Raw genomic sequence first — 13,146 nt, forward strand, 5'->3', positions numbered from 1 at the left:
TGGGGGTTAGAATTTAAACAAATGGATTATGGGGGTGATCCATTCATACCACAACAATGTCTAAAGTGCTACTCAGTCTTAAAATCAACAGCATCCATTCTTTTCTAGGGCAGAAAACACTGCAATGAGTAGACATTTGCCCAAGACCTCAGGAAACCTGGAAAGGGCAAACCGGCTGGGTAGAATAATCAATCGGACATCTCCGCATCAGAAGGGCGGGCTGGGCTTTGTCGGGAAGTGTAGTCCAGGAGGGCGGTAGAGTGGCGGTTTCCCGCGCCCTAGCATTCTGAGACTTGCAGTCCAGAGCACTGCGCAGTTACAGTTACGTCGCACTGTCAACGGTTTCCTCCCGCGGAACTCTGGGAAGTGTAGTTCAGGACCTCCTGTTAGTCACAGGCAGTTCCGGCTCAGGGGCACAATGCTGGGCCTTTCTGGGAAACGCAGTCCGGAAGCTCCTGGTAGTCACAGGCACTTCCGCCCTTGGAGGCGGGCGAAGTATCCCTGTTTTACTGGCTTCAGTGATGAACTCCGCTTCCCAGGCACCTTACGTATTTCTCCAAAATGCGTTTGGGACCACCAGTTGGCATTCCTTCCTTTGGGGTGAAAAGGAAGGAGGGGCTGAGAGCGGAGGTTTGAGGCGTGAGCGCCGTTTTGCGTCCCCCAGGGCGGAGCTTCTTTGGGTCGGCGCGGAGCCAGTCTCCCATGCTGCGGCTGCTCCACCCGCGAGCCTGCCTGTCACTTCATGCCGCGTCACCTGGGGCGGTGAGTGACTGCGTTTGCTGATTTGGAAACGGGAGCTGCAAGTTCTTCCTTTCTAACACAGTATTTGAGAAAAAGTCATCTACTAACACACTGTTTCAGCCTGCCTGGCTCATAGGACTGTGTTTTCCACGCTCCTGTAATGTCTCCCAGGACGCAGTGGGGGTGTCCCCACCCCATGAGCTTTGCGTCTAGCTGGAACTGCGATTTGTCAGCTCTAGAGACACAGTCCTGCTGTCTCCCCGCCGTCCTTCCTTCCTTCCTTCCTCCCCCAGCCCTGACCGCACGCGACAGGAGACAGCAGAGTCCCACGTGAGCAAGGCTTGTCACTTCCACAGAGGTGACCACGCGCACGGCGGAGGTGAGGTCACGTCCTCTGACACCGGACGGATCATAGGAGCATCGGTTCCCTTCTGAAGGTTTTATACGGATGACTTTTCCTACCCTAAAGACGAGGCGATTGAGGCGCGGGTCATAAACTGTCGCACGCACAGCTAGTGGGTAGCAGGGCTGGCCCTGGACCCGGGTCAGCCTGAGTCCAGACCTGCGTTCATAATCTAAGGGTCTGTTCTTTCCGAGCCAGAGGAAACTGGCTGGTTCCATGTGAAGCAGGTTGTTTAGAGCTGGAGAGTAAGGTTTGGGCTGTTGAATGAGGATTTTAAAATAGTTTATGTCTCACATATTTCGTTTTGTTTACTTCAAATAATTTTATATTACAGATGTAACATGTAATTGTGGAAATTCCAGAAAATACGGAAATTTCAAGAAATAAACGTGTCGCCCATAACTTTAGGATAGAAATATACCAATTATTAACATTTTGCTGCCTTTTTTGGTCAAGTTATTCTTGTGTGTATTTCAGTTATAGTGGAAGCTGTTTTGTTTTGGAATGATAGTTCCCTGCCAGGGCTTCTGAAACTCTGGTTCCCAAACCACCCTCTCCTGGAGGGGATGCCTGTAAGCTCCACCAAAGACCTTCTAATTTGGAATTTCTGCAGATAAGACCCAGGACTCTGCATTCCTACAAGTTCCCCAGGTGATTCCTGTGAAGGTGAAAATTTGAGATGCTCAGGCAATGCAGACCCTGTGAGATGGCACAGAATACACTGACATGGCTGCCTTGGATCCCACTCAGTCCAAATATTTCAACCCTCCCCAATGTGTGCATTTTGCTCTGTTGGTGGCCATCAGTCAAATAACCCCAGGCACATAGTGGGAAAATGGAAGAAACTTAAATGTGAACTGTGGATTAGATAGCAGTGTGCAGCTGAGGACAGGTGAGTTTCTTTAGCTGACTACTGGCATGGGTTGGCTGAGTTGGGGAGAGGTTTAGGCAGGGAAGGTTTGTTGTGGATTGGATGCTGTCAAAGGCAGAAGCAGTTTGCTGACTGAGTAGTGTAATGAATTTTACCTAGGTAGGAGAAACAGTGAGATTGGAGTTGTTGCAGGTAACGAAGAGGTTACTCCTCTTAGCCAGGAGACAGTTATTTGGTTATTCATACATATTTTGATCACATGGGAAGTTTCTCTGGGTTACAGACTCTTCTTTTTTCTTGGTCACCGAGTGGCCTTGCCTCATTCTTGTTAGTCAGCTGAAAACACCAAGTCTGGCTCTTGCTCCTGATGGCTGTGAGAGCTATCTTCACAGCTTTGTCATCTATATGTATAATGTCATTATGTCATATGCAATAACTACCTTGTGAGTGTATGATACATATGGGATTATGCCCTACATACATGCTTTTTTGCTGAAGCATATGAGAGCAAACTAGAGACAGTGATAAAATGAAATCAATTACATTGACATTATGCTGTTATCTAATCCACAGACTAGGATTAAGTTTGTTCAGTTTTCCCAGTGAGATCTTGGAGAGCAATCCCCTCCCACCCCAGATCAGAGGACAGTTTGATTCTATGCACTGTGCTTAGCTTTTTTTTCGTTAGTCACTTTAATGTAGAATGGTTCTTCAGACTTTCTTTTGCTCCTGGGCTCTTATTTTGTGAAGTCTTTGCAAATCTTTTGGTGGAATGTCCCTTTTTATGGCTTATTTGACATGTGTTTATAATTGTGTTCAGCCCGGGCATTATCAGGAGAGAGTCCATAGAAGTGATATTGAACACCTTCTCCATGCATCATGTGACAGTCAGATGTCCTGTGGGTTTGCCCGAAGTGGTCTCCACTTTGTTTTTTTGTAAAGGTATCCACCAGGTTATCCTTTTCTTTGTGCGGTCAATTCTTTGAGATTGTATCTTACTCCTCAGCACACTTTCGCTGGTTTCTTGCTATCTGTTGGTGATTTTCTACTGATCTTTCATTGCACACATGTTGGCTTATGCATTCTACCACAGCAGGAGCTTTCTCTTTTTACCTGTTTATTTATTTCTAACATTGTGGACTCAGATTCCTGTCTTTTTCATTTACATTAGGTGAAGATTGTCCCACTATTTCTTATTGCACATCTTATGTTGTATTAATTTTTTTTGTTTTAATTTTTTCCCTCCATGCATATGTGCCCAGATAGCACTTCCCACTTAAAAAGAAGAATCAAGGCCAGGAGTGCAGCTCAGTGGTAAAGCATGAGTTTAGAATGTGTGAAGCCCTGGGTTCAAACCCCAGAACCAGAAAAATAGATAAGATAGATGGACTGACAGACAGACAGACAAATATTGTTATGGTAGCAAATTATTAAAAAGATAGCAAGAGTTTTTTTCAGGACTTGTAGGAAAGTTACATGAAATAGCCACCACCTGTGAGCTCCATACACCTTAGAATAGTTTGCTGGTAGAATTCACGTTTTTAAGGATAATTTCAAACTAGATTATCACCTATTTCCTGCCTTTGCTAAGAAAGAGTCTCTCACATTGTTCTACTTTCCAAGAATCATGCTAGGTTGATCTGTGGGAGGGGTTCCACTTGCAGATGACAGAGCTGCAGCAAAAGAAGTTAAAGTCTCCCCAAGGTGACACCCAGTGAGTGGCTGTGTACATTAGTGGTAGAGCTCCTTTTGCTTCTGTTATGACACTCTGTCCCATGCCTAGCGTACAGTCACTGTTGTGGAAGTTCACGTGCCCTGGTGACAGGGCCACTGTGTGCTTGGGCGTGTTGTTGTATGCACCGCTGCTGAGAGGAATGAAGGGATAATGGTGTCCTTGTCATGTTCTGCTTGTAAGCCACAAGAAACAAGCACCTTCTCTAATTCACAAGGAGCAGCCACGTGGATTAGTGCCAGTACTTGCTCAGGTTCCATTGATGGCTCTCTTTTCCTCATTCTGTCTTTATAGGACTCTGGGCTTTCCCAGAAGGAAGAATTAAAGATGAGCATTTTCAAGGTAAGTAGAGCTTGTTTTTTCACTAGTAAAAATGCACTTTATGTTGGGTACTGATGGCTCACGTTTGTGACATGGGAGGCTGAGATTGTGAGGATCACAGTTTGAGGCCAACCCCTGCAAAAAACTTCCAGAGATCCCCATTTCAGCAGAACAAAAGCACCTGTCATCCCAGTTATAGCAAAAGCCTGAAATAAGAAAATTGTGGTTCAGACAGACCTGGGCAAAAAAAAAGATCCTGTCTCTAAAATAACCAGTGCAGAAATGGGTGGTGGCGTGGCTCAAGTGGTAGAGCACCTGCCTTGCAAACCCTGACTTCAAACCCCAGTCCCACACATATCCAAAAAAAGCCACATCAATAGTTAGAGATTAGAAGTTTTCTTTTTCAAGAGAGCCTGGCATTTGAGGTATTCCTTTTAAATTCAAGTGGCTTTGGTTTTGTTTTTGTTTCACTTTTTAACTTGCAAATATAGGTAGAAAATTAACAGATGTAAATGAAATCTCCTTTATGTCTATTCTGCTTACAAATTGGCTGCTTTTAAATTACTGTAACGTCATCATATTGTTTATAGTTACATATTTGTGTTTATAACATAGATACATTTTGTTTGGTGGTATGGGGGATTGAACTAAGTGCCTGAGCTGGCTAGGCAAGCGCTCTGCCATTTGAATATGTCCCCAGTCCTTTTGCTTTTAGTTTGTTTTTCAGACAAGGTCTCATGCTAACTGCCTTGGTGGCTTTGGCCTGCACTCCTCCCACCTCTGCCTCCCGAGTACCTGGGATCACAGGTGTGTGCCCAGCCCTTTTATTTGTTTTTTTTGAAAGAAGGTCTCACTGTGCATTCCAGGCTGACCTCAAACTCGAGCCCTTCCAGCCTCTGGCTCCCAACTGCTGGTATTACAGGCATTTACCACCATACCTCGTTCTAAATACAATTTTAGAACTTAATTTAGTTTTTATGGGGTTGATTGTTGCCTACAGCCTTATGCATTCAAGGTAAATACTGTACCATTGAGCTCACCACCAAACCCTAAGTAAAAATTTAATTTGTGGTGTTTTCGTTTAATGTTATATAACATTTATTTTAAAGTATTCTCTCTCTATAGACAGGCATTTGGGGCTTTTACTGGTTTAAGGACACGACAGAGTCAGTTTTCCTGCATTTAACATTTTCCCGAAAACAACCATTTTGAGAAATATTACCTTTTAAAAACTCTTAACATACTAGATATCCAAAATTGAAAAGGTCTGATTTATATGTGGCTCCTTGGATGTTTTGCTAAAATGTTGAAATGTGGCCCAATGCTTCAGATTTCCTGCTTCCCATAAGAGAAATTTTGTTAGCCATTTTCCTACAACAGGAGCCTGGGTCATACCCTGTGTGTATTTTACTTCCTGATTCATTGTTTCCTTTTCATATTTTTTAAAATCAAAGTACTGCATGACCTGAGTGTAAAGTCTCTTGATTCTAAAGGACTTGCCAGGCACTTGGCCTTCCTCACTGCACTCGTGCCTCTGAGCAGCTGTGTGAGGAGGTCTTTGGCTCATCTTCACGTCAGACCGAAAGAGATGTGGTTGTGGGAAATGAGGAACCCGCTGAAGTTCGTGTGGAAAAATTGAAGATCACTCTAGTGAAAGACAGACAGGAAGAACCAGAAGGAGGCTGTCATTCAGAGGGTTGCCAGGTCCTATTGCTACTACACACCTGGCTCCTGCCTCAGTGGAAGGCTGGTACTGTCAAACATTGGTGGAGCTGAATTGGTACACAATTTGGGGGAAATTGGCAATATTAAAGTGTAAAACCTTTTAAATTTAGGATTCAGCAGTTGGAGTTCTTTGGGAATTAACTTATTACAATGGTCATTGAGTACTTTACCTCACTGACACAAATGTTCAAAAGTTTGTTTTTCGTAGGAGCATTTGGGTAAATCTGAGGGAGAATCAGTGTATAGTGTTGGCGAGCTGGAAGGAAAAGGGCTGGAGGAACTACAAATGACTCAGAATCCCGAGAAACATCCCACGCATCCTACTCACCTTCTCAGTGCTACCTTTCTTCCAGTGGACATTGGCTGTAAGATTGAGGTCACGTGTGTTTGTTGTAGGAAGCAGTGACCTTCAAGGACGTAGCTGTGGCCTTCACTGAGGAGGAGCTGGGGTTGCTGGACTCTGCTCAGAGGAGGCTGTACCGCGACGTGATGCTGGAGAACTTCAGGAACCTGCTCTCAGTGGGTGAGGATACATGTCCTATTGAGTGTTATTCTTACTTTGGAAGAATTTTCTTTTTTTTGGTGGTAGTGGGGGTTGACCTCAGGGCATTTCACATCCAAGGTAGGCAACTCTGGCACTTGAGCTGCACTCCCAAGCCCAACGTTGGAAGTTTAAAGCTTTTGGGCTCTCGACTGCTGATTCCTACTGGTTGTAAAGATGGGATGTTTCTGGTCTTTTTTGAGTGGGACATTTCAGGTCTTTTTCATTTGTGTCTTTTAAAAGAACTGTCAGTGGACAATATTCTGCTATACCTTTTCTATTCTTTCTCACATTTTTCTACTGTCCCACAAGTGAGTTACAAAAGCAATTTGCTGAATTCTGCAAGCAGTTTTTTTTTTTTTTTGCAACACTGGAGTTTGAACTCAGGACCGTGTGCTTGCTAGGGAGGTGCTCTGCCACTTAGCCATGCTCCCAGCCCTTTTTTCTTTCATCATTTTTCAAATAGGGTCTTGCTTTTATGCCTGGACTGGCCTGGATTTCAGTCCTCATATTTATGCTTCCCAAATAGCTGGGATGATAGGTGCATGCCATGCCCAGCTGTTATTAGTTGAGATAGGGGTCTTGCTAATTTTTTGCCCAGGTAGGCCTCAAACCTCCCAATCTCTCCCTTCCAGGTATTACAGATGTGAGGCACCGGGCCAGGCTTCTGCCAGCAATTTCCAACACAATAAAAAGGGATTGAAAATTTCAGTGCTCCTTAGGAAGAATGGTACACATTGCAGCAAAAACAAGCCAATTGTATGAATGGTGTAAGAGCCAGGAATGAGATTTGATGAAACAGACATTAGCTGAAAACAGGTTATTCAGACTTTGTTGTTGTAGTATATATTTGTGTTGGTTCATGAAATAAATTCTTTTTTTCAATTGGTCATGATTCTTTTTCTTTTTCTTTTTTAGCAGTATTGGGGCTTGAACTGAGGGCCTCAAGCTTGCTAGACAGGTGCTTTACCACTTGAGCCACTGTGCCAGCCCATGATTTCTTTAACTTTGAACAACACTGTTTTCATTGTCTTGACTACACAGTTGCAACTCCAATTTCCAGTAAATTTGACTTCAGTAGTTCTTTTTGGATTTGTGATTTTGCATGTTCACAGAGCATCAACTTTGCAAACAAGACATGCTATGTCTTCTATATGTGATATATAGAGAAAGAGAAGAGAAGAGAGGCTTTGGATGATGAAGATAGCAACCCATAGAGAGAGAAATTTAGGTGAATTCTTATAGTTAATCGTTCCTGGGTTTTGCTTTTCATTACCCCTGTTGCCATCGCTCGGTCCAGGTGTCACATCTCTTTCCTGGATTATCACCATAGCCTTGTCACTAGTTGTTCTGTTTTTATCCTTTCCCCAACAATCTGTTCTCTACCTGACAGCCAAAGTGACCCTTTTAACCTTGGGTTACCTGATGTTATTCCTCTTCTTAAAGTTTTCTTGTGACTTCTTTTACTTAGAGTAAAAGCACTAAAACTGACTGATAGAATTCTCTGTAGTCTGCTGTTCATCCCCCTCTGCCTCTCAGACCACAACTCCTGTCCTCTTCCTCTTGCTCAGTCTTTTCCAGTCACATTGTCATTCCTTGCAGTTCCTCATTCCTGTCAAGGCTGCTTCTGCCTAAGCTCTGTTCTTTTCTCTTTCTAGAAAACTTGTTCATTTATAATCCTCATGAACCCTCCTTTCAAACTTCATTCAGATGTCTGCTCTGGTTTAATGTCCAAAGAGAGGCCTCCTTTGACTGCTGTACTAAAAATTCAATTCTCCCTTTACTCCCTGGGCCCTGTTTATGTTGTATCTAGGCACTGATCATTATTGCTTTATATATATTTTTGTTCCCCTGTTTATCACCTGTGCCTCCTCACTGCAGTGTGATGGCCAGGAGTGGAGTAATTTTATCTCTGTTGTTTATTACCATCTCCTCAGTGCTTAGAGTAGCCCTGGTATATGGCAGGGGACCTGTAAATATTGGTTAAATAAATAGGTGAGTTGATGGATATGAAATTACCACAGAGATAGGTAATATGAGGTGAATAAAGCAGTATTTTGAAAAAACACTTTTGTTTCCAAAAAATTTCTTGCCTAATTCTAACTTCACAGTGGTGTGTGTGTGTGTGTGTGTGTGTGTGTGTGTGTGTGTGTGTGTGTGTCTCGTAGGGACACTTCTTAGGGAACCTGTAGTATTGTAGGTGTAGTGGTTGTTGTTGATGTTTGCCAATCTTGATATGAGTGCTTTCCCTCTGACTTTATTTGAGCAGTTGTAGCAGAGCAGGTTCATTTGAGGAGGAAATAAGTTTTGTATGGGTTATTTTTTGTTTTGTTGTTTTGTGGTGCTGGAAATCAAACTGGGGGCTTGTGCATGGTAGGCCAGTGCTATACTGCTGAGGTACATCGCCAGCCCAGGAAATATGATCTTAGTGGGAATTCTATGTCTGCTTCTTAGACATTTGCCCATAGAAAGGAACTAAAATTCTCATTCTTTATCCCTGACACCAGAGAAGTAAAGACCTCAGATAACAGCGAGCTGTGAGTCAGGCTTTTCATTAAAAGATTTGCCCAGCTATACCCTATATGCTTCTTCTAAAGCCCACATCTGCAATAAGAAAGGAATCTTCCATGTTACCTGTATGCACATTTATGTAGTATAGATTTAGGACTTTACAAGGCATTTCACATAACCATGACATTGGTGCTTGTGATGATTCTCTGGTAGTTTCTAACCTATTCTTCTAAACATTTATCACAAGCTATTAATTTTACTTCCAAGTTCACTGTTTATCAATGGAAAGTATTCTTATCAGATGCAAATTTATCTACATCCAAAATTTTCTATGTCTGGCTTTTGCAGAGACAGCTATCTTTCCTTGCTTGTGACTTTTGACTCTTGGTAAAGCAGAAACATCTTAGAGAAACAATGCAAAAGCCTCACAATGATCTAGCGAATTGGCCCTCATGCTATCCTTTGACCCCATGTGATTCTCACCACCTTCAGTTTTTCCTCAGCATTGATTCCCTTGGTGTACTCCTGCTTCTGGTCCAGCTTTTCAACTTCCCAGCAAAATTGCACTTTTCACTTGTTTTTGTATTTCAGACACCTTACTTTAAAAAACTCTTTTGCATCTATGAATTGGCTCAAATTTAAACTTGGATTTGGAGTTACAGAGAATCCCACAAATCAAACTGGGATTCGTCTGTGCATGTATTACTTGAATACCTACAAACTTGCAAGCTCTGCTCTAGGTAGTGGCTATAAAACTGAGCACCATAAAATTTAGTTTTTACCTACTAGCACTGAATTATAGTAGGAAGGACATATCATTTAAAAAAGATTTCTATGGTAATGTTAGTAATTATGTTCTTAAATGGGTTTCATTAGCACTTAGTACTTGGGAGCTCAGTGTTTACTTCTTGTTTTCTGTCAGTATGCAAACCAGAGAACTTAATATGTAGTAGAAACAATGAACTGAAAAGGGGTTGCAGGTGTAGCTCAAGTGGTGGAGTGCCTGCCTTAGCAAGCACAAGACCCTGATCCATCCTGAGTTTCCTTAGTCTCATTCTGAGTCCTAAGTGTGAAATCTTCAATGTTTGAACAAAGCTTTCACTGGTCTGTATCTCTGAATTCTTTGTCCTTATAGGAGAGAACAATAAGAGTGATTTAAGAACTGTTCAAGACAGAGGATCACATGAAGAGCTTTCCTGCTGGCAGATCTGGCAACAAATTTCAAATGACTTAACCAGGTGTCCAGACTCCATGATAAATAATACTCAGTTCTACCGACAAAGTGATTCCCCCTGCCAAGTTGGAGCAGGATTTCCTATTCAAATTTCTGAGGATGAGAACTGTATACAAAATCACAAAGCAGGTGATCGCAGTGATACTGGAAATCCACAATTTCCTTCTTTGAGGACCCAGGATTCTTGGAGGAAAACTTCTCTGACTGAGTCACAGAATTATCAGAATAGATATCAGCAAATTTCCATGAAAAATAAACTGTGTCTGTGTAGACAGGCTATTTACCCCATTAGTTGGACTTCACACCACTGTGATGATTGTGGAGCACACAAAAGTGAAAAGTCTTATAGCCCTGATGATTATGGCAAAGATAGCATAAAGAATAGGATGATTCACACAGGGAAGAAGCTGTCTGAGTGTAAAGAAGCCTTCAGTGATCTTTCTAGCTTTGATCCCCAGCAGCAGTTAGACTCAGGAGAGAAGTCTGTTCCATGTGTGGAGTGTGGGAAAGGCTTCCATTATGACTCAGTTCACCATGTTCATCAAACAGTTCATGTGGGAGAAAAAAATAAGTGTGCTGAGTGTGGTGAGGAATTCAGTCACAGCTCACATCTACATGCCCATCAGAAACTCCACCTTGTAGTGAGACCACACAAATGTGACCAGTGTGGGAAAGGCTTCAGTCGAAGATCAGCACTTAACGTTCATTGTAAAGTCCACACAGGAGAGAAACCTTATAATTGTGAGGCATGTGGGAGGGCCTTCAGTCAGGCCTCTCACCTCCAGGACCATCAGAGACTCCACACTGGGGAGAAACCATTCAAATGTGATGCCTGTGGGAAGAGCTTCAGTCGGAATTCACATCTTCAGTCCCATCAGAGAGTTCACAGAGGAGGGAAGCCATACAAATGTGAGGAGTGTGGAAAGGGCTTCATTTGTAGCTCAAATCTTTACATTCATCAGAGGGTCCACACAGGAGAAAAACCGTATAAGTGTGAGGAATGTGGTAAAGGCTTTAGTCGACCTTCAAGTCTTCAGGCCCATCAGGGAGTACACACTGGAGAGAAGTCACACATATGCACTGTGTGTGGTAAAGGCTTTACTCTGAGTTCAAATCTTCAAGCCCATCTGAGAGTCCACTCTGGAGAGAAACCATACAAATGTGAGGAGTGTGGGAAGAGCTTTAGGAGGAACTCCCATTACCAAGTTCACGTAGTGGTCCACACAGGAGAGAAACCCTATAAATGCGAGTTATGTGGGAAGGGCTTTAGTCAGAGTTCATATCTTCAAATCCATCAGAAGGCCCACAGCAAAGAGAAACCTTATAAATGTAAGGAGTGTGGACAGGGCTTCAATCAGAGTTCACGGCTTCAGATTCACCAGCTGATCCACACCGGTGAGAAACCATACAAATGTGAAGAGTGTGGAAAGGGATTCAGCCGGGGAGCAGATCTTAAGATTCATTGTCGAATCCACACAGGAGAGAAACCCTATAAATGTGAGGAGTGTGGGAAGGGCTTCAGTCAGGCTTCACATCTTCTGGCCCATCAGAGAGTCCACAGTGGAGAAAAGCCATTCAAATGTGAAGAGTGTGGGAAGAGCTTTGGTCGTAGCGCACACCTTCAAGCTCACCAAAAAGTCCACACTGGGGAAAAGCCATACAAATGTGAGGAGTGTGAGACAGGCTTCAGGCATGCCTCAAATCTTTTGGCCCATCAGAGAGTCCACAGTGGAGAAAAGCCATTCAAATGTGAAGAGTGTGGGAAGAGCTTTGGTTGGAGGTCACACCTTCATGCCCACCAAAAAGTCCACACTGTGGAAAAGCCATACAAATGTGAGGAGTGTGGGAAGGGCTTCAAGTGGAGCTTGAATCTTGTCATGCACCAGAGGGTCCACACAGGAGAAAAGCCATATAAGTGTGGGGAATGTGGTAAGTACTTCAGCCAGGCTTCAAATCTTGAGCGTCACCAGAGTGTCCACACTGGAGAGAAGCCGTTCAAATGTGATGTGTGTGGTAAAATCTTCAGTCGGTCTTCACAGCTCCAGTCTCATCAGAGAGTTCACACAGGGGAGAAGCCTTACAAGTGTGAGGTATGTGGTCAGAGCTTCAGTTGGCGATCAAATCTTACAATTCACCACAGAATCCATGTTGTTAATAAATCCTATAGAATTGGTAAGACCATCAGAGAGTCCACCCAGGAAAAAAGTTGTATAAAGTGATTTTTTTGAAGACTCAAGTGTCATGTGAATTCTTTTCATCATCATGTCTCAGCAGAAAAATAGTTATGTTTTACTAAAGTCTTTCAGCTAGTGCTCCTCATGGTTCAGTGGTTTAGGGTACACAGCAGAGAACTCTTCTCATTGGTATGAGAAGGCTTTCATTAGAGCCTTGTTCTTTCTCAAATGTTACTCAGAGGAGAGACCTTGAGAAGGATGAGTTTCACCAGGGTTTTTGCAGAAGTATCACAGGCATGCTATGGTGTCCACTACAATGATAACTGTAAGGCAGAGGTTTTGTTCACTGCTGACTATATTATCTCAACACGGCCAAGGATCCAAGAGTTGCTTAATATTTGTTTAGTTAATAAGTGGAGAAATGTGTAACATTTAAACTGTTGAGGTCACCTCCAGTATATTATAAATTTGTATTCAGAACAGGAAATCTAGGAACTTGAAAAATTGATTCAGGGGAATAAATAGTTGAAATGTAGAAAGCTGCTCAGTGCTGCAGTCTGTAATATTAATTTGGTATTGCCCTGTTATGATTAGCACCTATCTTCTCCCAGGCTTTGTTACCAAGTTGGGTCCAGTCTTCTTGGACTTTGCCTAATTTTCCATTGATTTAATACAGTAGAGATTTGGTTGTCTTTTGTGACAGTATTGCTGAAAAATGAATTTTGTTAATCTTGCATTAACAGGATACTACCTACTACACTGCTGATTATTTTTCAACGCTGTTAAGGCAGAGGTGTATGCGTCAGAAAAGGTTACTAGTGACTAACATTTCATTGTGAATGTTGACTTGATCTTTTTCTTTTTCTCCACATTTTCATCCATGCTTTGACATG

At 42.8% G+C, this 13,146-nt stretch overlaps 1 protein-coding gene across 1 annotated transcript in view; it reads left to right on the forward strand.

Annotated features, from left to right (window-relative positions):
* The window catches only part of LOC109691856 (uncharacterized), a 32,024-nt gene extending 19,714 nt beyond the window's left edge, over positions 1 to 12,310 (forward strand). Inside the window, exons 6-8 of the mRNA XM_074057348.1 lie at positions 4,042 to 4,089; positions 6,190 to 6,316; positions 9,981 to 12,310. Coding sequence (XP_073913449.1) covers positions 4,042 to 4,089; positions 6,190 to 6,316; positions 9,981 to 12,298 — 2,493 coding nt within the window. The 3' untranslated portion in view covers positions 12,299 to 12,310. The remainder of the gene's footprint in view (positions 1 to 4,041; positions 4,090 to 6,189; positions 6,317 to 9,980) is intronic.
* Positions 12,311 to 13,146: the final 836 nt, after the last annotated feature.

This window comes from Castor canadensis, chromosome 16 (assembly GCF_047511655.1).
Source record: "Castor canadensis chromosome 16, mCasCan1.hap1v2, whole genome shotgun sequence".
In the NCBI taxonomy this organism is placed as follows: domain Eukaryota; kingdom Metazoa; phylum Chordata; class Mammalia; order Rodentia; family Castoridae; genus Castor; species Castor canadensis.